This window comes from Scyliorhinus canicula, chromosome 16 (assembly GCF_902713615.1).
Source record: "Scyliorhinus canicula chromosome 16, sScyCan1.1, whole genome shotgun sequence".
Classification (NCBI taxonomy): Eukaryota; Metazoa; Chordata; class Chondrichthyes; order Carcharhiniformes; family Scyliorhinidae; genus Scyliorhinus; species Scyliorhinus canicula.
Window position 1 is genome coordinate 17,515,780 of NC_052161.1, and position 24,964 is coordinate 17,540,743.

At 47.2% G+C, this 24,964-nt stretch overlaps 1 protein-coding gene across 2 annotated transcripts in view; it reads left to right on the top strand.

Moving 5' to 3' along the window:
* rbm20 (RNA binding motif protein 20) overlaps window positions 1–24,964 on the top strand; it is a 248,752-nt gene that overhangs the window by 175,930 nt on the left and 47,858 nt on the right. The window contains exons 6-11 of one of the 2 annotated variants that reach the window (XM_038773624.1): window positions 2,723–2,869; window positions 4,520–4,651; window positions 13,590–13,669; window positions 15,848–16,523; window positions 20,005–20,106; window positions 22,201–22,846. In XM_038773624.1, the coding sequence (XP_038629552.1) occupies window positions 2,723–2,869; window positions 4,520–4,651; window positions 13,590–13,669; window positions 15,848–16,523; window positions 20,005–20,106; window positions 22,201–22,846 (1,783 nt within the window). The remainder of the gene's footprint in view (window positions 1–2,722; window positions 2,870–4,519; window positions 4,652–13,589; window positions 13,670–15,847; window positions 16,524–20,004; window positions 20,107–22,200; window positions 22,847–24,964) is intronic. The other variant, XM_038773625.1, reaches the window with a different exon arrangement.

Below are 24,964 nucleotides of genomic sequence, written 5' to 3' on the forward strand. Positions count from 1 at the left end.
AGCTCAAAACGAAAGTGAAAGAAAGATATCCCAGCTCCACCCACACACTGACGTCACTGCAGCTATTTGATAAACATCCATTTATTAAAGGTACATCCACCTGACAGTATCTTGTAGGCTTCAATAAGATCCCCCCTCATCCTTCTAAACGCCAATGAGTGCAGCCCGCTCCTCATTTGACAAGCTCTTCATTCCAGGGATCATTCTTGTGGACCTCCTCTGGACCCTTTCCAAGGCCGGCACATCCTTCCTTAGGCACGGGGCCCAAAACTGCTCACAATTCTTCAAATGGGGTTTGTACAGAGCCTTATACAGCCTCAGAAGTATATCCCTGGTCTTGTATTCTAGCCCTCTCGACATGAATATTAACATTGCATTTGCCTTCCTAACTGCTGACTGAACCTGCACGTCAACCTTAAGAGAATTTTGAACAAGGCCTCCCGAGTCCCTTTGTGCTCCTGATTTCTTCAGCCTTTTCCCATTTAGAAAATAGTCTGTGCCTCTATTCTTCCTACCGAAGTGCATAACCTTACATTTTTACACATTGTATTCCATCTGCCACTTCTTTGCCCACTCCCCTAGCCTGCCTGATCCACAGTACTACCATCCCCTGTGAGGTTGGTGGTGGACCTTTACATGAAATCACAGAACTGTTACAGCACAAAGGTGGCATGGTGGCACAGTGGATAGCACTGCTGCCTCACAGCGCCAGGGACCCGGGTTCAATTCCGGCCTTGGGTAACTGTGTGGAGTTTGCACCTTTTCCCTGTGTCTGTCTGGATTTCCTCCCACAGTCCAAAGATGTGCTGGTTAGATAAGGGTACGGGGTTAGGGTGGGGGAGTGGGCCTAGGTAGGGTGCTCTTTCAGAGGGTCAGTGCAGCCTCGATGGGCCAAATGTCCTGCTTCCGCACCGTAGGAATTCTATGGATTCTTTAGGGTCATCCTTTCAGTAACGGCTCTCCGAATGAGAATTGCTGCAATCCTTGAGCGAAGGGTGTCCCTGCAGTTACAAGTTTCACCACTGTGGGAATGTGAATGCAGCCAGAAAGGGGAATCTTTCCGGCCTCATGGAGACAAGTTTGGAAGAGGAAAATCAGACTCGGGCATGTAGGCCTGCTTCCCGACACCATCTTGCCTCCAGGGGATTTTCCCAGAGGTGGCTCGGTGCGGCAGCAAATTCCCAACCACCTGCGGCAAGTAGCCAATTATGGTATTTAAAAGGGCATTTGGGCTTCAGATGCGCATAGCGACGGAGATTAGAGGGATCTCCGAATCTGCTGCTCAGCCAAGAAGTGCACATCTAACACGAACGCGGATGTGGGTACCTAACAGCTGCTGCCAAAAGGCTTATGAGGGCTTGATGAAAATGAAGGCCCGGAGCCATTAGGGCCATTATCGTGGGAAGGGAAATCCCCTCCCGCAGGAGCGTTCAGCCATGACTGTGCCATGTTGGACACATGAACAGTAGCATGAGACCCCTCTAATCTGCCACTGTGAGTCCATCTCCAATCCCATGCTGGATCCCTGGCATAGTGCGGGATCTGTGAACCTCCCCTAATACTGCATTGCTAATAATAAACTTGAGGGCTGATTGCCCTTTTAAATAAACGGACCCAATGTCTGAAACGTTTTAAAGCAGAGAAGACTCTGCCCAAGGTTAACAGATAATTGGGCAGCACAGTAGCACAAGTGGATAGCAATGTGGCTTCACAGCGCCAGGGTCCCATGTTCGATTCCGGCTTGGGTCACTGTCTGTGCGGAGTCTGCACGTTCTCCCCGTGTGCGCGTGGGTTTCCTCCGGGTGCTCCAGTTTCCTCCCACAGTCCAAAGACGTGCAGGTTAGGTGGATTGGCCATGATAAATTGCCCTTTGTGGCCAAAAAGGTTAGGAGGGATTATTAGGTTACGGGGATAGGGTAGAAGTGAGGGCTTAAGTGGGTCGGTGCAGACTCGATGGGCCAAATGGCCTCCTTCTGCACTGTATGAAATGAAATGAAAATCGCTTATTGTCACGAGTAGGCTTCAATGAAGTTACTGTGAAAAGCCCCTAGTCGCCACATTCCAGCGCCTGTCCGGGGAGGCTGGTACGGGAATCGCACCGTGCTGCTGGCCTGCTTGGTCTGCTTTAAAAGCCAGCGATTTAGCTGAGTGAGCTAAACCAGCCCCTATGGTTGTATATGGTGGTGAATCATGGAATTAATTATAGGCTCATCGAATGGTTGCAGTGCCGACGGAAACCGCTCAGCCCCTCGTATATATGCTGCTACTCTGCAAGAGTAACTCATCAAGTCCCACTCCTCTGCATTTTCTCCATAGCCCTGCACCATATTTCACTTCAGAAAATTACCCAACCCTCTTCTAAATGCCTCAATTAAATCTGCCCCCACCACACCCTCAGCCAGTGCACTGCGGGTTCCAACCACTGGTTATATTGGATAATGTTTCCTATTGCTTCAATCAACACAAATTGGCACCGTCTCATTCCTGCTCCTTGCAGTTGGGTTCCTCCCTATCTGCTCAGCCGAGACCCCTCATGATTTGAACTCCCAAAAACGAGTATAGCAGCAAGTGGGTAAATACTGGGTGTACACAGTTCTGGGGTCACCCAGTGGAATAGTGAGTGCGTTATGCCTTTACAGGTTTGGGCCTTTGTGTCTGCCATCTGACTTTCTAACCCAATAATATTTCCCAGTGCTGTGAAGCTAATATTCTTTATTTCCAGCTGTTCCCACAGTGGAAGCCTGGACCGAGCCGAGTTGTTCACATCTGTAACCTTCCTGAGGGAAGTTGCGCTGAGAGTGACGTCATCAACCTTGGACTTCCCTTTGGAAAAGTCACCAACTACATCCTCATGAGGGCCACAAAACAGGTAGGAAAATTGTTTCGGCTCCTGTGAATCACAAACGTACCTTCCTTTATCCCCAGTAGCATAGTGCTTGTCAAGCATTCCCACAAAACCAAACCGAGGTTTAAGTTTGAAGCTAACAACATTTAGTTAGAAGTAAAGCAAATAAAACTTCATAGAATTGACAGCACAGAAACAGGTCATTCAGTTTAAAAGTTCCGTACCGATATCAATGCTCCGCATGAACCTCCTTCCAACCTATTTCATTCAATCCTATCAGCTTAATCCTCTATTCCTTTCCGCCCCATGTACATATACAGCTTTACCTTAAATGCACAATGGCAAAATTTGGTTCCAACTCCATCTACAAGCTTACTGACGATATGACCATAGTGGGCCGGATCTCGAATAACGACGAGTCAGAATAATGGAGGGAGATAGAGAACCTAGTGGAATGGTGCAGCGACAACAATCAGGGGCTGGCTTAGCTCACAAGGCTAAATCGCTGGCTTTTAAAGCAGACCAAGCAAGCCAGCAGCACGGTTCGATTCCCGTACCAGCCTCCCCGGACAGGCGCCGGAATGTGGCGACTAGGGGCTTTTCACAGTAACTTCATTGAAGCCTACTCGTGACAATAAACAATTTTCATTTCATTTCAATACGGCATGTCCACATTAACCCGTACCAACTTTTACAGATGCACCACAGAAAGCATCCTATCTGGCTGCATCACAGCCTGGTATGGCAACTGCTCGGCCCAAGGCCGCAAGTAACTTCGGAGAGTTGTGAACACAAATACCTTTGTACAGCATGAATCAAACAAAAGGTTTTACTCTTCCAGGCACAGAAACATTGGGCGAGATTCTCCGCAAATGTGGAGAGTCGTAAAGGCTGCCGTGAAACTGGCCATGTTTCACGGCAGTCTTCCCAGGACCCGATTATCCCCCCCCCCCATCAGGGCTAGGAGCGGGACCCCGGGAATCATGGCGTCGCAGCCTTAATGACCGTCTGTATGACGTCACCCGCGCATGCGCGGTTCCGCATTTCTCCACCGCCGCCCGACAAGATGTGGCGGCTTGATCTTGTCGGGCGGCGGAGGGGAAATAGTGCGTCCCTTTTGGACGCAGGCCCGATGATCGGTGGGCACCGATCGCGGGCCTGTCCCCTCCCGAGCACAACGGTGGTGCTCCCGCCCCAAACAGGCCTCTGGATGCCCCAAACGGGCATCCAGCGCCCGTTTTTACGACGGCCGCAAGTAGGTGTGTTTGTTGCCGTGCAAAAACGGGCGTAAAGGCCCGGCCGCTCGGCCCATCGGCCGCGGAGAATCGCCACTCGTCGTAAAAAACGGCGAGCGGCGATTTGTGACGTGGGTCGGGCGTGGGGGGGGGGGGGGGCAGAATAGCGGGAGGGCGCAAAAAATGTCGGGAGGCCCTCCCGCTATTCTCCCAACTGGCGTGGGCAGCGGAGAATCGCGCCCATGAACTTAAACAAACTTAAAACGATACATTATTTCTAATCTTTACGATTACAAATATAAATGCCTTAAAACTACCTTTGTTTTCCTAACACTGGGAATTCACATGGCATAGCGCATCAGCACATCAAAGCACAGCATACTAATTCAGAGCATCACCTTCACCAGGTATGGACTGATTATCTTTGATTGTTTTGCAGGCCTTCTTGGAGATGGCATATCCTGAGGCAGCACAGGCCATGGTGCAATTCTATCAGCAAAAGCTTCCTGCCAATAACGAGCAACAGCTACTGGTGCGCATGTCCAAACAATACAAGGAACTCAAGCTGAAGGTAAGGCTATATCGAAAGACGCGATAAGGTCATTACAAAGCAACTAGAAATACACAGCTCAGTAGCGCAGAAGAAATTGATCAAAAATTGGTGGGCATGTGGAGATGAGCTGGCTTTTAACAGCCTGTGGATTACAGGAAGAAGAGAAGACTAAGGAAAGCCTGGAATGTACATTTGACACCTTAAAATTGAACAAATTTCAATAGGATGTGATACAATAGTTAGATGTTCCTGCCTGCCCTTGTTGGATATTTGTTTGTGAAAATGAATGCTCAGAAACATGTCCCACCGTGCACCCACCTTGTTGTGAGGCCCATACCCCAATTTCACTGTGTCCCCCACGTTGTTGCTTGCTAGGATAGCCAGGAGACAAATCAGTGGACAATACATGAGTGGATAATGTGCCACTGGACAATATGTCAGTGTACAACACACTACTGGTCATTGTGTCACTGGACAATATGTCAGTGTACAACACACTACTGGTCATTGTGTCACCGGACAATATGTCAGTGTACAACACACTACTGGTCATTGTGTCACTGGACAATATGCCAGTGTACAACACACTACTGGTCATTGTGTCACTGGACAATATGCCAGTGTACAACACACTACTGGTCATTGTGTCACTGGACAATATGCCAGTGTACAACACACTACTGGTCATTGTGTCACTGGACAATATGCCAGTGTACAACACACTACTGGTCATTGTGTCACTGGACAATATGCCAGTGTACAACACACTACTGGTCATTGTGTCACTGGACAATATGCCAGTGTATAACACACTACTGATCAATGTGCCAATGGGCATTATGTCAGTGGGCAACACACTAGTAGATAATGTGCCAGTGGACAGAATGCCAGTGTACAACACACTACTGGTCATTGTGTCACTGGACAATATGCCAGTGTACAACACACTACTGGTCATTGTGTCACTGGACAATATGCCAGTGTACAACACACTACTGATCAATGTGCCAATGGGCATTATGTCAGTGGGCAACACACTAGTAGATAAGGTGCCAGTGGACAGAATGCCAGTGTACGACACATTAGTGGACAATGTGCCAGTAGATGATAAGCCATGCTGCAAAATACATTGGGCGCGATTCTCCCAAAACGGGAGAAATCGTAAGGCTGGCGTCAAACCCGGGCGGGTTTGACGCCAGCGCGCCCCTTCCCGACCGGGAACCGATTCTGGTCCCCGGTCGGGGCTAGCAGCCCGATGCCGTAAGGTCCGGCATCACGGGCTTAACGAATTTCGTTAAGCCCGCTTGCCGGAGTTAGCGCCGGCTGACGCGTCATATGACGTCAGCCGCGCATGCGCGGATTATAGACTCCAACCCGCGCATACGCGGATGACGTCATCGCGTATTTGCGCGAAACCCGCGCATGCGCGGGCCGGGATGCCCCTCAGCCGCCCCGCGAATGGATACTGCGGGGCGGCGGAAGGAGAAATAGTGCGCGGGCATCGGGCCTGCTGCCCGCGATCGGTGCCCACCGATCGCGGGCCCATGGCACCCTTGGCACGGCCGTGGTACTGCCGTGCCAATCGGTGCCATGGTTATAAAAAGCGAGTTGTTCCCGCCGTTTTTACGAACGGCCAGACCAGGTGTGTTTGCCGTTCGTAAAAACAGCGTAAAGGGCTGGGACTTCGGCCCATCGATCAGCTGTGAATCGCTGCCGGCCGTAAAAAAACGACGGCAGCGATTCGTGTCGGGAGTTGGGGGGGGGGGAGAATAGCGGGAGGGCGGGGAAAATGTCGGGAAGGCCCTCCCGCTATTCTCCGACCCGTCGTGGGGGGCGGAGAATCGCGCCCATTGTGTAAAATTGATGCAAATCAAAGATATATATCCTTCAAAATATTTCCCAAGACATTCAGCTTAGGAAACTGGCTGCAAGTTCATGCCTGTTAGCGCTAGACATCCCGGCCAGGATTCTCCCAAAGTGTTGATGCCGGCGTCAAAACCGGCGCGAATGACGGTGGCGTCAACGGGCCTCCAGGCCCAGTCATTCTCCCCATCCTCAGGGGCTAGAACGCCGCCGGAGTGCTGTGCGCAGCTCCGGTGCCGAAAGCCGGTCCGATGCGGGTCCGCGCATACGCACCACGGCCGGAGCGGGTCCGTGCATGCGCACCACGGCTGTCTCCGAGCCGACCCACGGGCAACATAGCAGAGCCCTACAGGGGTCCGCCACGGAGGAACATAGGCCCTCCTCGGAATTAGTGCGCCCGCTGATCGGTTGCCCCCGATTGCGGGCCTGGCCACCGTGGAGGGACCCCAGGGAGTCGGCTCCCCCCTGCCCCTCCCCCCAACCAGGACGGCCCCCGCAACCAGAACGCCAAAGTCCCGTCAGATAGGACCATACGCAAACGCCGCCGGTGGCCCGTCGAGCACGCAGAATCACCATGGGGGGGGGGGCGCTTTCAACGGCCCCCAACCGGCGCTGGAGCGACTGCGCCAGCGTGATATGTGCTGATTCTCCAGTCGCCGGAGAATCGGCAGCCCGGCATCGGAGTAGCGTGGTGGGATTTGTGCCCCCCCCCCCCCCCGGCAATTCTCCGGAAGATGGGCTGATGTCTGGGGAACATCTCTGTGATAAGTGGCAGTCCTGTTCAGTCCTGTCTGACCGGAGATTTGCCCTCGAAATCAGCAGAAGTAGACAAAATATAGACCAATATGGGCATGTAAAGAGGACGATAAGTGTGTGGACAAGTGTATATGGAGTGTAGGAAGACAGTTGCTAATGGTGTCTCTGAATTATATGATCGAAGGTATGTGTCATCTCCTTCCTCAATTCATCAGATTGGGGCGTGTTGCTCCTCCATTGCTACAAATCAATTCAATAGAATTTGAACTTGCTGCCATCTAGAGAGGAAGGAAATGCCCTTTCACTGTGTTACTCTGCCACCTGTTACACATTAAAAAAAACAAGTGTGACAGTATCCCTGTGGGAACCCCTGCCTCAGATTAAATTCTGCACTTGGGTCTAATTTGGGCAGTGGTGTAATCTGTTACACCCAGTCAAAGCTCACTCTATCACTCTCTTTATAAATTCACTCTCTTAAATCAGGTAATAATCAGCTGAGCAAATATTTCCCAGTGTGATTTACCCAGTTACAGCGCCACCCTTCCTATTTGCGCTCCACCATCACAATCACCAGAATAAATAACGGCATCCTGTTGACTTCCCGTGGTTGTATTACTGCGCTAAGCGATTACTTGATTAGTTCAACTGCGAACCAAGCAGTTTGAGTAGCAGAAAGGGCAGGGTAACTCAATGAGAGCGACTCAGCTATAATTGATTCTCCCTGGTGGCAGATCACCTTTAAAGCCTTGGTTTATGAATCAGCGTTTTGACACAACTGCTCTGTGCAATGATATTGGAGCAGGCACGGTTGGTGTGCTGTTAAGTTTGAGGAATTAGGAGAAGGAGTGGGTCAATTGGCCTCCAGGACCTGTTCCAGCATTCAAGTTAATCATGGGCTGGATTTTACAGGGGTACAGGGATGGGAGGCTCTGGGTGACCGCCAGTGGGTAAAGGTGACAACTGTTTATTTACAAGCAGAAAAACTATTTACGGGCACCTATTTACAAGACACAGCAAAAGCAAACCACCACTCCGACAACCTCCTGGTGCAGGCTTTGACTGCAGGTATTGCAAGGGGCTGGTTAGCTCACTGAGCTAAATCGCTGGCTTTTAAAGCAGGCCAGCAGCACGGTTCGATTCCCGTACCAGTCTCCCCGGACAGGCGCCGGAATGTGGTGACTAGGGGCTTTTCACAGTAACTTCATTGAAGCCTACTCGTGACAATAATCGATTTTTATTTTTTCATTTCATAAAGCCCGCGCTCATCTTTGATCCAGTGTCACTCCCATTTCATTGCTCGGGGAGTCACGAGGCCCCCAGGACTCGCTGAAACCTCGGACGGGGAAGTCATGTGGTCTCCAAGATGCTCCGTGACGTTCTTCCCCCTTCTGGTCCCCTAGTGCCTGAAAATCTCAAAATCAGTACCCCAGTCTATCCGGGGAGTTCCGTTTATGCTGAGAGCAATGATGTATCATTGATTGGGGTTTCTCCTCAGCAGTTGTCTTGTGCAGGACAGCCTCTCCATTTCCTTCTCCTGGTACAAGTACCTCCTCAGCTGACACCTCTCAACACCCGCCGCAATGGGCTCTGTGTTTACAACGGCCTGTCCAGTCCCCTCAGTGCTTTGATCAGTACTAATGGCAGACATATGTGAGGTTGGTGATGCCACCAGCATTTGCAGAGGCTCTTTTTTCCTCAAATGGGCTAAATGTTTTCCAGGACCTTATCCTGGTTTCTTACCATGTCCAATACTGGCCCAGCTTTAGTCACAATGACCTAGGAGCCAGGACCATTTCCACCCGATTACAGAGACCCCACCAAAGACACTCCATTACACAGAGCCCCACAAGCGACCCTCCCATAAGAGAGAGCTCCCACCAGAGCCCTCCCCATTACCAAAACCTCCACCAGGTTTAGCACACGGGGCTAAATCGCTGGCTTTTAAAGCAGACCAAGGCAGGCCATCAGCACGGTTAAATTCCCATACCAGTCTCCCCAAACAGGCGCCGGAATGTGGCGACGAGGGGCTTTTCACAGTAACTTCATTGAAGCCTACCCGTGACAATAAGCGATTTTCATTTTCATTTCATTTCAGAGGCCCCCATAAGAGAGACACCCGTTACAGAAACCCCGCCAGAGAGCCCCCTTTAGAGAGACCCTCCGCAAAAGAGACCCCCACCAGAAATACCCCATAAGACAGACCCCCACCAGAGCCCACCATTAGAAAACACCTTATCAGAGACTGTGATTTAATTTAATATGTTGGAGTGAGTCACACCTTATTAATCTTGGTCCTTGTCCCAACACGAGCAGGAGCTGAACTGATCGCGGTCTTTAAACTACCATCTTGGTCCCCTTCATTTTAAAAGACTCTCCCGTATAAGTGACTCGCTGGGCTGTGGTGTTCTCCAGCTTCAACAGTTGTACCCCGTCCTGTAAGTAATGGTAACTTTATGATGGTTGCTGAAGTACCGGTGTCCACTTCCATCTTCAAAGCATGTCCATTTACGAGCAATACCACAGTTATTGGGGTCACTTTGCCTACATCAGTATACTACATCACCTACTTCAATGTCAACACAGGTGATTGGTACTCCCCGATACTATGGACCAACACTGGCTACTACCCTCTTCCTGGGCTGGGTCGGCTCTGCTTGCTCTTACATCTATGCCTTAAGTGACCTCTCCTACCGCACCTGAAACAATCTGCATCCTGCAACCTACAATTTTCCAGGGTGTGATTTCCCCTACATCCGAAATGCCCATTGAAATTTGTTGTTGATTAAAACATGGGGCTTTACCCCAGTTTCCTCTGTCGGTCATCTTTCCATTGTGTGAACAGGAACCTTCAACCCCGCTGTTGCTCACGGTCCCTCTCCACAACTAGTAGACCTCACCTCCAGGTACGCTTTGAAATTCTGAACCTTCCATGGAAAAGGTTATTTCCATAAGCTTTTTTAAGTCTAACTCTGATTCTGCGAGAAATTTCTTTTGGATAACCATGTTATTTATCTTGCACAATAGTCTATCCCTTAACATATCTGATGCGACCATCAATTCACTCAGAGACTCGAGTTGAAGCAAACCGTGGTTTTAATCAGCTTACAACTTTGCCTGCCTGCGACTGATACAATACTGAAGGCGGTCCCACAGGACTGCCGCTCTTATACTTCCTATAAGGGGCGGAGCCATGGGCGCAGCCCATACATGCTCCACATCTCCCCCTGTGGGTGAAGCCACAGAGTGCCCCATAGATGGAGCCCGTTGGGTTAATAGCAAGGTATAATGCAACACAGTATAGTGGTGAATTAATAGTGTTTATACATTCACCACAATATCATTCAGGATTGCTCCAAATTCGCAATATTCTGCTAGTTTCCTTATTTTGGCCACAAAGACAGCAACAGATTCTCCTGTAAAAAACATTTGTACCTCTGAAGAATGATTGAGGGTTTTGGATAATAATGATTCCTAACTAACTCTATGAGTTTGGTAAGTGATTTACAGTCAGGGACTTTAGGGTAGGTTAAACCTCTTCGTACACTGAATGTCTGGGTGCCGCAAGCTGTGAGCAAAACAATGCTCTGTTTCTCTTCCCCCTCTTTTTTTTTGCTCTAAAATAATAAAGCATAGGGTCTACATATTGTACCAAATCTTCTTTGTTCACATCAAAAGGTTCAAGCTTACCAAAAAACAGCCCAATTGTACTTATTTCGCAATATATTGAAGTTGCTTTGAATCAGTATGGGAAGGCCTTCTTCTCTTGTCCTTGCTATTGAAGCATCAATTACTTTTCTCCTCATCGCCAATGTGGTAATGAAAATTCGGGGCGGTCATTAGTGGATAAAAGCAGCAACTAATTATTTACAAGCAAAGAAATGATTTACATACAACTATTTACAGGACAGAGCCACAGCAAACTCTAACTGCTACAATCTCCGAGACCAGGCCTTGACTGCTGGTATTAAAGCTCGCGCTCACTTTTGATCTGCGCGTGCTCCTACTCTATTGGACGGGGAATCACGTGGCCACCGAGATTTTGCGAAACCTCAGACGAAAAAGCCAGGTGGTTTTCGAGGTTGACGGTGACAGAAGCCTATTGCTCGCTCTCCCCAGTAGAAAAGAATTCTGATTAGCCAGCGCCTGAATAGTCCCGGCAGTGCCAGAAGCAAATAGCGGCCACTGTTGGGACTACAGAATGAGACAAGTTGGCGCTATTTGGGCCTGGAGGAATCAGGACCCTGGGAGCAGGGGCTGGGAAGGGGATTGGGATGTCAGATTTTGGAGACCAAAAGTGGAGGTACAAAGGGAGGGACAATATATCTCGAGGGGTGGGGGGGGGGGGGGGGGGGGTCCAACTGATGTGTACATACAGCTCCAAAAGGAAGGTACTTGTTGTACAGTGTTGGTTACAGTTTGGTAGGTTTGAAGAAGTCTTTGTTGTCATATGTAGGTTAACTGTAAATCTTTATTGGCTCTTAAAGCTATTTATAAATATACAGTTGTGGGACCAATCTAGAATGCTACAAGACTTCAGTACCGTTGCCGGAATATTGTCAGGGCCCATAGCCTTTGCAGTATCCACTGCCTTCAGCTGGTTCTTAATATCACATGGGGTGAATTAATCTGTGATGCTGGGGACCTTTGGAGGAGGCCGAGATGGATCATCCGCTCGCAGTAGCAAATGCTTCAGCCTCATTTTCTGCGCTAATGTGCTGGGCTCCCCCATCATTGAGGATGGGGATGTTTGTGGAGCCCCTCCTCCAGTGAGTTGTTTAGTTGTCCACCACCATTCATGGCTGGATGTGGCAAGACTGCAGAACTTAGATCTGATCCGTTGGTTGTAGAATTGCTTAGCCCTGTGTATCACATGCTGCTTCCATTGTTTGGAGTGCAAGTGATCCCATGTTGCTGCGTCACCAGGTTGACACCCCATTTTTAGGCATGCCTGGTTGCTCCTTGCATGCCCTCCTGCACTCTCCATTAAACAAGGATTGATCCCCTGTCTTGGTGATAATGGTAGAATAGGGGATATGCCAGTACATTAATCTCAGGCTATGTCCTGTAGGTATCAGTGTAAACACTACCTTTCTGATGAAAATTACATTTGATTGTTCTGTACAGCACTAATAATAGGTTTAAATTGGAATGGTATGTTTTGGTGAGGTCATAAATAAGAGACAGCAGCTTTGCAGTGAACATAAATTAGTGGAATGTACTGATTTATTTTTCAGTTTCCATTGTACAATGTTGATGGCAGTCCATTGTAAAACTGTCTGGGCAGAAGGATATATTGATCAGAGAGCAGGTGCAACGAAGATTCAGCATGATACTATAGCTAAAAGGGTTCAATTATGAAGATAGGTTGAATAGGCGAGGCTTATATTCCTTTGAGCTGTGGATAGCTGAAACTCTCTCCCCCTATTCACTGTAGATTAAAATGTTGAAACTGCGATATTAAGGGATTATAGAACCGTAGGCAGTAAATGGAGCTAAGGTACAAATCAGCCATGATTTAATTGAATAGTAAAACAGACTTGAAGTGCTGAATGGGCTATTCCTATTCCCATGCTCTTTATATGTGTGGCTGTCTTGCAATAAACCTGTTGCATGTTAACTCCCCACTGCTAGTTTAAGTATACCGAAAACTCGTGCAATTATCACGCTGGCGCTGATTAGCTCTTGGTACCAAATGTTACATGCTTGACAGCAGCAGCCTTCAGTCTGCTGACCATTTGTATGATGCATTTAAGAAAGATATTGGTTAGCATTTCATAGATATCATAGAATTTGCAGTGCAGAAGGAGGCCATTCGGCCCATCGAGTCTGCACCGGCTCTTGGAAGGAGCACCCTACCCAAGGTCAACACCACCTTATCCCCATAACCCAGTAACCCCACCCAACACTAAGGGCAATTTTGGACACTAAGGGCAATTTAGCATGGCCAATCCACCTAACCTGCACATCTTTGGACTGTGGGTGGAAACCGGAGCACCCGGAGGAAACCCACGCAGACACGGGGAGGATGTGCAGACTCCACACAGACAGTGACCCAAGCCGGAATCGAACCTGGGACCCTGGAGCTGTGAAGCAATTGTGCTAACCACTATGCTACCGTGCTACCCCTTTCACACCTCACAGGGGGAATAATTATTACTTTAGCTTCCTTTCGAGTGAACTTCAGTACTAAAGAACATGATTGCGCAAAAAACTAAGAACGTATCTGTAGCCTGATCCCCTACTTAGTTTGCTGTGGCTGTCAGGAGCAATCAGAGTTTTATCCATAATAGAGAGAGAGACAGCACATTTTAATTTGCATTCTTTGAATTCTCCTCAGAAACCAGGAAAGGACGTTGACTCAATTATCAATGATATCAATTCTCAAAAGGAGAGGGAGATACACAAAGACTGGGACAGGTAATGTCGTTTATTTTATTAACATCTTAATAAAATAATAACCGCGGTCATTTTGCCTGTTGGACAATCGCGGGCAGGATTCTCTGTCGGCCGGATCCTCCTCTTCGCTGGCAGAGCACTCACGCCGCCGGATTTTCCGACGGAATGGGGGTGGCCACAATGGGAAGCCCCATTGGCCAGTTGCCGGAACGGAGGATCCCGCTGCTGACGGAGGCATGCCACGCCAGAAGACAGGTCAATCCTGCCCCATTTGTTTAAAATGTAACCATGCTGGCAAATTAAATTCATATCAGAATAACAATATACAGGGATGTATTTGTGCGGTTATTGGGAAGGCAGTTGATGATATGATTATGTCGCCTGTTGATCTCCTTGATGAGAAGATTGTACCATCGAGTCATTTCCATCTGAGTGGAGATCTTTGAGTGTCGGCCCCGATTGCAATGGGTGGGGGGGGGGGGGTCGAAATCTGGTGCTATCTTGGAAGAGTCAAACTTGAAGTGATAGCTTAAAGGACTGAGGAGATGGGCAGCATGGTGGCGCAGTGGTTAGCACTGCTGCCTCATGGCGCCGATGCCGGCTCTGGGTCACTGTCCGTGTGGAGTTCACACGTTGTCCCGTGTTTGAGTGTGTTTCGACCCCACAACCCAAAGATGTACAGGGTAGGTGGATTGGCCAAGCGAAATTGCCCCTTAATTGGAAAAAATTGAATCGGGTGCTCTAAATTTATTTTTTCCAATTGGACTGAGGAGGGGCTTGGGCCGCAGGGACGGGGAGTCAATCTTAGGAACAAAAGTATAACCCGTTGGTAGCAAGATTTGTGAGGGGTCAGGATGAGCATTTCACAAAATAACGGATTCTCTGGTCATTATCAGATTGCTGTGTGTGGGATAGAACTGCGCACAAATTGGCTGCCGCTTTCTTACATCTCAACAGTGGCTACAAATGCTTTGTTGGCTGTAAAGTGCAGGACAGAGCGAGACTGTGAAGGCACTGCACAAATGGAAGTCTTTCTATTCTCTTTTCATTTCTTGCTTCGAGCTATGTTTTCTGAGTGTCCACTAGTTAGGTCATTCAACCCAAGTGCCAATGGACAGAACTGTGATGTGCTCCACAAAATAACTTCCAATGGATTTGTTGTTAAATTTAGCCATTGGTTTGTTATGAACTGCATTTCTTTCTTCAGGTTACTCGAAAGCACGATCTGCCCTCAGAAAATCCTGATTTCTTTTTTAGCTTTATTGGGTGCATTTTTCAGAAGTTGGGAATATACTGTCCACATACCAGTCAATGTTTATGGTGTTGCTGTCGCCAAGGGAAATGAAGTCAGAGGGTGAGAAACGATCGTAGAAAATCCCACCCCTGGTCTCACTTTGATTCAAAAGGCGGCACCTCTGACAGTGCAGCACCCAGAATCCCACTGAACAACCAGTCTGGAGTCGGTCCTTAAACCTCTGCAGAGGAATTCCAGCCAAGTAATCTGATTCCTATAACTGACGGCCCCGTGATAAATCGTTCTTATTGTCTGTCTGAATGTGAATCAGCGTGAACCCAGACTAAACCCTGTGAAATTTCCCATTCTGGAACTGCAAACAATAGAAATAGATTGAGAATGACCACGTTCATTTCACGGAGTGCCCTTGTCAAGATCTTTCAATACTGTACCAAAATTCCCATTTTGAATGACGTTCAGAAAACCAGAAAGAAAGTAAAGTACAGTACGAAGTCTTACAACACCAGGTTAAAGTCCAACAGGTTCGTTGGACTTTCGGAGCGCAGCTCGTTCATCAGGTGAGCGAAGAGGTGGGTTCTACAAACACATAGATGAACAAAGTCAATGGTGCAAGTCCAGACGGTGAGACTGGAGAGAGGACCAGTAAAGACTTAATTACCTGCAAAGTCTTGCGTTCAAAGTATCATCTTGCATCATTGACTTTGTCTATATTTGAGTTTGTGGGACCCACCTCTTGACTCACCTGATGAAGGAGCTGCGCTCCGAAAGCTAGTGACTCCAAACAAACCTGTTGGACTTTAATCTGGTGTTGTAAGACTTCTTACTGTGCCCACCCCAGTCCAACGCCGGCATCTCCACATCATGGAAAGTAAAGTACTGAGGGCTATCATTGATATTTTTTCACTGAGTATTGTTTTATACAATGAGAACATTTCTCGTTACAGATTGGAAAGGCCCAGGTCCCGCAGTCCCCTGACTCGGTCACTGAGCCCTAGAATGGAAGCACATAGCCCAAGCTTGACTTCCTGCAGTTCTTCCCAACGTTCCTCAATGAGTCCTAGGAGGAGAAATATGAGCCCAATGGTAATCAGCAAAGGAGAGCGGAATAATGGAATGGAAAGAAAAGGATCACAGGACTACCTTTCTCATAAAAGAAGAGAGGAGGAAAAAGAATCCACAGTAAAGAATTATTGTGAGCTGAATCGTGATGGAGCTGACAAGTGGAGCTATGACAGAAAGCAATACTTTAAACCAAGTGGACGATCTAGCCCCAAGTCCCTAGAGGACAGAGGAGATGACTATCAAGCGCATAAAGATAAATATGCAAAATCCAGCCTTAAAAGCCCGATTCCATCCCAGTCTAAGTACAAGATCCGAAAAGAAGAGGAGTATAAGAAAGAACAAAAGCTTAATTCAATAAAGGGTCAACACTCACTGCGGACTAAAAGGAAAGATAGTGAGGTCCATCAGCGAGCAGGAGGGAGAAGATCCTCAGGTAGCCAAGATCGGATTGAGGACAAGGGTGAACGTGATAGTCTGACATCTTCAATTCTGACAGACACGCTCCATGCAGAACAAGATGAAAGGAGTGAGCAGGAAGATGAAACATCTGATAGTGAGGTGAGAATGAAATATTATGGCCATGGTACAATACAAAGAATCACATCTCTCATTGTCACCGACCACTGTTCTTGTAAAGTCCATTTGAAATAGATTTTCTATCAGAGATTTTGAAGAAAGAGCTTTATTTGTACAACGCCTTACACAACCCCCAGGATGTCACCTCATGCTCTCCATCTAATTAAGTCCTTTAATGTCTTGTCACCCATTGCTCAGTAAAAACTATTTCAGATACAGCAGTTCATAAGTTACAAGTTTCATTTCAAAAGGTATCAGACTTAGTTTACTTTTATTTAATTGCTACATGTATGATCTTGGATGACCCTCTGAGATAAGTATTGTCATGGTAGACTGTTATACTTGGATTTAGCTTTCCTGACGGATCAGAGGTGGGACATGGTGAGTTGGGAAGGCAGGCAGAACCTGAAAGTCAGGTCGCTGAGCCATTTCCCACCCGGAATTTAGCCGGAGCCTTGGCTTCCAGTCAGGTGGGGACTATATCAGTGAATATTCCAGGGTGATGGGGGTGGTCGATTGAACATGGATCAAGGGGTTTCAATCCCAATGAAGTAGCAAGGATGGGTGCATCGTGATCACAGGGAGGCTGATGACGCTGGGGGGGGGCATGTGGTTTAGATCAGAGGCCTGGAGAGAAGGGAATCAGAGACCAGGGAAGGGAAGGGAATCAGAGGCCTTGGAAAGGATCGGAGGCTTGGGAAGGAGAGGCCTGTGGCTTGGGATTGGTGGGAGGGCCAAATTCCTAGGAGCTAGGGGACTGGGAGCCCTGGGGCAATGATGTTAGGAGGTCAGAGGCCTAAGTGACTGAGAGGCCAAGGTCGAAAGCTTCCTGAGGAAGGTCAGGGGTGGGGTTTGCGACAACAATAGCAACTATTGTAATTATATAGCTCCATTAACATATTAAAACATCTCAAAGTGCTTCAAAGGAGCATGATGATTGCACAATATTTAGCACCATTCATGACTCCTCAGACACTGAAGCAGTCCACGTGAAAATTCAGCAAGACCTGGACAATATCCAGGCTTGGCTGACAAGTGACAAAAAATACTCCCGCCACACAAGTGGCCAGACAATGACCATCCCCAATAAGAGAGAATCAACCATTGTCCCTTGACATTCAATGGCATAACCATCACTGAATCTCCAACTATCAACATCCTGGGGTAACCATCGACCAGAAACTGAACTAGACTAGCCATATAGATACCAGGTCAGAGGCTAGGAATCCTGTGGTGAGTAATGCACCTCCTGACCCCCCCCTAAAGCCACCTATAAAGTATAAGTCACAAGTGTGATGGAATTCTCCCCACTTGCCTGGCTGAGTGTGGATCCAACAACATTCAAGAAACTCGACACCATCTAGGACAAAGCAGCCCCGTTGATTGGCACCCCTTCCACAAACCTTCACCGACTCCAGCACCAACGCACAGTAGCAACTGTGTGTACCATCTACAAGATGCACTGTAGGAATGCGCCACGGTTTCTTCGACAGCACCTTCTAAACCCACTACTATCTAGGACAAGAGTAGCAGATACACGGGAACAGCACCATGTGGTAACTCCTCTACAAGCTACTCACCATCCTGACTTCGAATTATATTGCCATTTCTTCATTGTCGCTGGGTCAAAATCCTAGAACTCCCTCCCTAACAGCACAGTAGGTGTACCTACACCACATGGAACTACAGCACTTCAAGAAGGTAGCTCACTATCACCTTCTCGAGGGCAATTAGGGATGGGCAACAATTGCCAGCCTAGCCAGCAAAGCCCACATCCTGCAAACATGAATTTTAAGAAAGTATCGTAACGAGCCACAAAAGGAGCTGGTCGGTCCGATTGGTCAAAGATGCAGATTTTAAAGGGCGTCTTAAAAGAGGAAAGTGAGGTAGCGAAGCGAGGTTTAGGGATGAATTTCCAGAGCTTAGGGCTGAGGCACCTGAGGGTGCGGCCGCCAATGGTGGAGCAATTAAAATCAGCGGTGCTCAAGAGGCCAGAATCAGAGGAGTGCTGGAGGGGTTGAGGGGCTGGAGCTTACAGAGAGAGAGGGAGGGGGCGAGGCCACAGAGAGATTTGAAAACAAAGATGGGAAACTTAATATCAGGACGCGATTGATCAATTGGGTGCAGAGCCATCGGAGTCTTCTCAGGCAGGCCTGCTGAATTCAGCAGGAAGGTGTAAAGGCAGCTGGCTCCATGTCGCAGTCCTGTCCTGAGGGTAGCTGCCTTGTTTCCAGAGAATCAGAAAAACCAGCTGTCCACAGTTAAAGATTGCAACTTATTTTAATATCTAAAATGCCAACACTCCCCCCCTACCCCACACTTCCTTGGAGTGGGTTGGCAGCCCACCCCTCTGTTAAGCATGGATGGTTTGGAGGTGGGATTTGATCCGGATTCTGACTTTTAACTCATCCATCTTTAATTGTTAGGGCAGCACGGTAGCACACGTGACTAGCACTGTGGCTTCACCAATTCTCCGGCCTTAATGGGCCGAGTGGCCACGCGTGAACGGCAGAGTCCCGCCGGCGCCGTTCACGCCGGCTCGCAGCCGGCGGGAACTCTGCGCGTAGGGTCGGGGGGCAGCCTGTGGGGGGGGGGGGGGGGGGTGAGGGGGGCTCCTTCACCGGGGGTGGGGGCTCCGATGGAGTCTGGCCCGCAATCGGGGCCCACCAATCGGCTTTCCAGCCCCGGACCTATTTTATTACGCAGCCGGCCCCTGAACCCCCACACCATGTTGCATCGGGGCCGGCGCATTGAGGAAGTCCCCCGTGCATTCGCGGGTCGGCGCAGCGCCACTGTGCATGTGCGGGTTGGTGTGGCACCCAGTTGGCGCCAGGAAGGGAGGCTGGTGCGGCGGGAACCGCTCCAGAATCGGTAGTGCCCATGCCCGTTTCGCGCCGTCGTGAAACGCAACGCCGTTCACGACGGTGCGAACACTCTGCCTCCATTTTGGAGAAACCGCCCAACAGATCTGTTAAAAGTTACAAAATCCTTTCAATATTATTCTCAACTTCATGCACATATCTAGAAGTTTTAAATATATTTTCAATCACGTTATTATAGAAAACTATATTTTCTTTGCAAATTATATACCATATAATTTGATGGAAGATACCAGAGGAAATGGAAACATTTCTTCTTTGGGGCCCCCCAGTGTCTGTGCACATCAAACATTCCTGGATCAAACATAGCGTAGTTAGGTGCAAAACAACTTTTTTCTTTCTCTTCCTCAGTAATATCCTTCAGAACCATCTTCAGGGCTGTGTTTTTTCCCCCCCCATTTCCCATACCAGTTATTCTGTGGTAATTATGTGCCTGCTGGGAACAAGATAGAGATGCCCCAAGCTAATGTGGTGCAGCTCTCTTACAGCTAACAGGCAGAGAAACTCATTTATCATCGGCAAACATTTTATTCTTGCTCAGTTCAAGGCATGCTACTTCAAAATCACCCTCATTGTGATGACAGGTAAATGAAGAAGATGGTCAGTGTTCCAGGAAACAATCCTCATCACCTCACAGCAGCAGAGGATCATCAGAACCAGAGCTAGAAAGGAACATGAAGGAACAGGTATGTCCCAGTGATTGCTCTACTGGTTAACCCTGTGACAAGACTCTCCAAGAATCAAAGACAAGGCATTCTAAGGCAGGGTATTGGCGCACTAGTGCACAATAAGTTGTTGACAGTAGGACATTGAGACGGTAGCAGTTAACACTGGTGCTTCACAGCTCCAGGGTCCCAGGTTCGATTCCCTGCTGGGTCACTGTCTGTGCAGAGTCTGCACATTCTCCCCGTGTCTGCGCGGATTTCCTCCGGGTGCTCCAGTTTCTTCTCACGGTCCAAAGATGTGCAGGGTAACTGGATTGGCCATGATAAATTACCCTTCGTGTCCAGAAAGGTTAGGTGGGGTTGCTGGGTTATGGGAATAGGGTAGAGGTGTGGGCTTGGGCAGGGCGCTCTTACTAAGGGCCGGTGCAGACCCGATGGGCCGAATGGCCTCCTTCTGCACTGTAAATTCTATGAAATCTATGAAATCATGCTCTTGATTCCTGATCACAGCCAGGAAGAAATGACCAAGGACCAGACCATTTGCAGAAAGGTTGAGGAACTCAGAGGGGGAGTCCACCCAGGCTGCTGTTATACCTCTCCTGTGTGGAGACTGCGTGCATCTTCAACAGATGTCTGACAGCAGGTGGTTTCCTATCTTCCTGGTTCAGTAAAATGAAGTGATCCAGTAAAACACAGGGGAAGGAATATAAAACGAGAGGGGTTGTAAAAAAAGGAACTGTACAGTTCGAACATTCCTAAGCAAAATTGATTAATAATAGCCCAGAGTTTATCTACATAACTGAGGATCAAATCCAAAGGTGAGATACAAATATAAGCAAACAATAGATCAAGCTCCATATACCTCTAGGACAGCCTTGGTGTTCAAATACAGGCCACGCTCTTTAAGTATAAAGATTGAGATTGTTTCAATTTGCAGTGCAGCGTGTATGCAATTTATTGACAATATTATCCCCCCCAAGGATAGAGGTTCAGTTTTGGGGTTTGTCTATTTGCAAGGAAAGCCAATATGACTTTATTTATACATTTCAAATGTTAATCACTTTTGGATCCCTATGATGCTAAAAGTTGGAAAAAATGTGTCTCCTAGATTACATTTTCAAGAAACAATGATAAACAAACAAAGCTCAAATATTTTTTTTTAGATTTAATGATGCTAGCTGTTTAATTAAGCCACTAGAGACATATTTCTAAGGATATTCCTTTGGATATTTTTGAAGCTTTTGTTTTCAACCCCTCATCTTTCAGAATTGGATGGGTTGTCTTTTTTTATTGATCCATGGGACGTGGCTGTCGCTGACTGAGCCAGGATTTATTGCCCGTCCTTAACTGCCCTTGGACTGAGTGGCTTGCTCGGTCATTTCGGACAGTTTTTTTAAGAGGCAAACACGTTGCAGTGGATCTGGAGTCACTTGACCAGATAAGGACCATAAATGTCCTTCCCTGATGGGTATTAGTGAACTAAATGGGTTCTTAAGACAATCAACAATGATTTATTTCATGTTTACCCATTGGACTTCTGATTCGAGATTTATTATTGAATTTAAATTCCGCCATCTGCCTTCGTAATATTTGAGCCTGGGTCCCCAGAGCATTACCCTGGGTCTCTGGATTACTAGTCCAGTGACAACACCACTACACCACTGCCTCCCCCAAAGGAGGAATTTGCAGGGTTTTGGGTTAAGAGCAGGGGAGTGGAAATATTTGTTAATTCTTTCAAACAACTGGTACCAACACTATTGGCTGAACAGCGTTCTTATAAGATGTTTGATTTTACTTTTTTGTCCCATGATTCTTAGTCTCCCTACATCATAAGCTGTGCTTGGCTAAGTGGACGTCCTGACCACCCACTGTCAGACTTCCACCAAGGCCGCTCTGATCCGGGCTTCTAGTGGCATGAGAATGTAACATAGGGATGATCACTCTTCAGTGGGCACTAGATGAAGTTGAGATCAGGAAGTCAATCATGGTGAAGAATCATGGAACGATACCTTCATCCCACCACTGGATAGTGTATTAGTGCTCCAACACAGTAGACTTCTTGACCTGACCTTTGCATTTAATGATATCTTTGTCAACATTCACACTCTTGTATAGAGCGCAACTTGGGAAAGTGGAAGTGAAGCTGAAGGAGAGGCTTGGTATTCTGGCAACATGGAAGAGTTTGTAACTGTGGATGAGGTTGGTGAAGAGGAAGAGCATTCGATGGAGATACACGTGGTGATGCCTGAGAATAAGGAGAATGACTGCATTCAAGCAGAACAGGATGGAAAAATGGAAACAAGCAATGAAGACATGATAACAAAAGAGACAATTCCTAACTGCGGACATCCCAGTGACAATCATCGTAGCCCTTCACCCGAGGAGCTAAGACTAATGAGTCCAACTCCGTCTCCAGGCAATGACCGAGTGGAATCTACGAGTCATTCTCAAATGACATCTGCTTCAATGAATGAGACTGAACAGAACCTGAGAACGTCTGTTAACCAACCCATAAGTCCTGTGAATTGTAAAAATTGTGAAATGAGCAAGGTGTTGAGTGACACTGAATCCATTGGGCATCTGGATACAGAGAACCAGAGCGCACCCCATGTGTCTTACAAAACTGATGAGAAGTTTCAGGAAGAACATTTTTCAGGGGAAATACCAGTAACCCAGAAAACTGACCAACCAGGGCCAAGCTGCAGTAGAAGTTCAGAAACAGATGAACTCAAGAAAGTGTCCTCAGAAGCATTTAGTAAAGGTACTTAATGTTTATCTCCCTTAACAGAATTTTGTATCTTGCTTTTTGCTTATAGTTCTTTTGTTGCACTCAAAAATATTGCATTTATTTAGCAAACAAAATGTGTTCTTGCTGCATTCCTGTAGTCCTTGTTTATAAAAATTAGTATGTTGTATAATTTTTAATATTGCGCACGCTAAATGGTGACAAGTTTGGCACAGTCAATATGAATGCTTTTTATTCGACTTTTGACTAATCTTTGAATCCCAGTCTTGGGGCTTATATTTATAATCATGAAGGCCCGTATTTCGCAGTCAGAGTTGAAGTGAAAGCACTAACCTCTGACCTCAAAGAAAATTGCCACAAAGATCTAGCGATCTGTGTGGCACAGATTTCCGACATCAATTTTAGTCTGGCATCAAGACAAGGGAATTTCTAGACATCCAGCAACAGTGATATCCTCAGGCAAGGTAAGCAGCCAATCACGTTGAAGTATTCTCACAAACCGCAAACCTGGAAGTAAAAAGCACTAATTGTCCTTCATTCCTAAGTAATTTTTATGGAGATTGACATAAATGTTTAGGACATACTCATGGGATTAAGGTAAAAGCGGAAAAAAAACATCAAAAGAACTTGAAAAATACTTTAAAAATATGGATCATTTTTACCATAATATTAAAATGTGACAGTGCACGAATAAAAACATAGTTTTCAGGGCCAATGAGACTGTTAGCAGTAATTATAAACTTAGCATGCTGTTAAAAATCCAGTTACACCTCATTCAATGAGATGGATTTTTTCCAAGGGAATTTACAATGAAACTAAATGATGTAAAATGGCAAGTTCTCATCACATTGGTGATTTTTAGTTAATTGCACACTGGGAAAACGTCAGCCTGACTAAAGCTGAACCAGAATGTTGCCAATCTCAGGTGCCCAATTCGACCCTTGGGTGAACTTCCAGCCCCGTATCCTCTATAGGATCAGAACTGTTTATTTCCACCTCTGTGACTTGACTCACCTCTGTCTGAATTCTTCATATCTTCAACTGAAACCCTTTTTCGTGCCTTTATTACATCCGGACTTGGCTATTTTAATGATTTCCTGGCCAGCCTCCTTTGATTTTAGGCTCTTCCAATAATCTGAAGCTCAAAACCTATCCTGCAGCAACCTTGCTCAGTCCTATCCTTGAGCCACACCGGTCCCAGGTTCCCCCAACACCTCAAATTGAAAATCTTCTACCCGTGTTTGAATTCCTTCATGGCCTTCCCCTTTCTTGTGTCGGGAACTTCCTTCACTGCTTTAAACCCCTGACAGACTGTCCTTCCCTCTGAATCTGGTCCCTTCGGCCTCCACACCACCTTTCCCTTCCTTCACCTTCCAATTGGTGTCTGTGACTTCAGCTATACTGTACTGTAGAGTTCCATTCCCAATACCTCCACCTCTTTGGTGCCCTGTATGAACTATCTTTAAACCCATCTCTTTTATCAAGTTTTTGGTCCCTTAACTTAAATTCATAAAACCATCTCATACGACAGCACAGGAGGAGGTCATTCAACCCATCAAGTCTGCTCCGGTTCCATCCAGTTGGGCACTCCCCTCCACGTTTTTCCCGGATCCCAGCTGTTTTGGCCCTTCAGGTATTTATTCAATTCCCTTTTGATGGTTACAATTAAATCTGTACCCACCTGCCAATCGGTGAGTGCATCCCAAATCCTAAATGGTTGTTGCATAAAAAGCTTTTCCTCACTTTGGCTTGGGTTTTCCTCCTCGAGGCGAGTAGTGGGAGTGGGGAAAATTCTGAGGCGCGATCTTCATGATTGGAGGGTGGGTCCGGTCTGTCAACCCAGCGAGAAGTTTAGAGGCAGCCGCAGGGGCTGCTGGGTGTCAAGTTATTATAATGACATAACTTTGGGCTTATTTACTGTACAGGGCGCAAGGCATGAGTGATTCAAAAGGGATTGGGTGAACACATTGTGTGTTCATTTATTAAGATGAGGTATATGAGAACAGTTATACAGAGGTATGAAAGTTGAAAGCATCAGAGCTATTTCTGTTTCTTTTAGACTAATCAAATAAATGGATTCAACAAATTGAGGGATACATTCAAAGTCAGACCTTAAGGATACTGCATCAAACT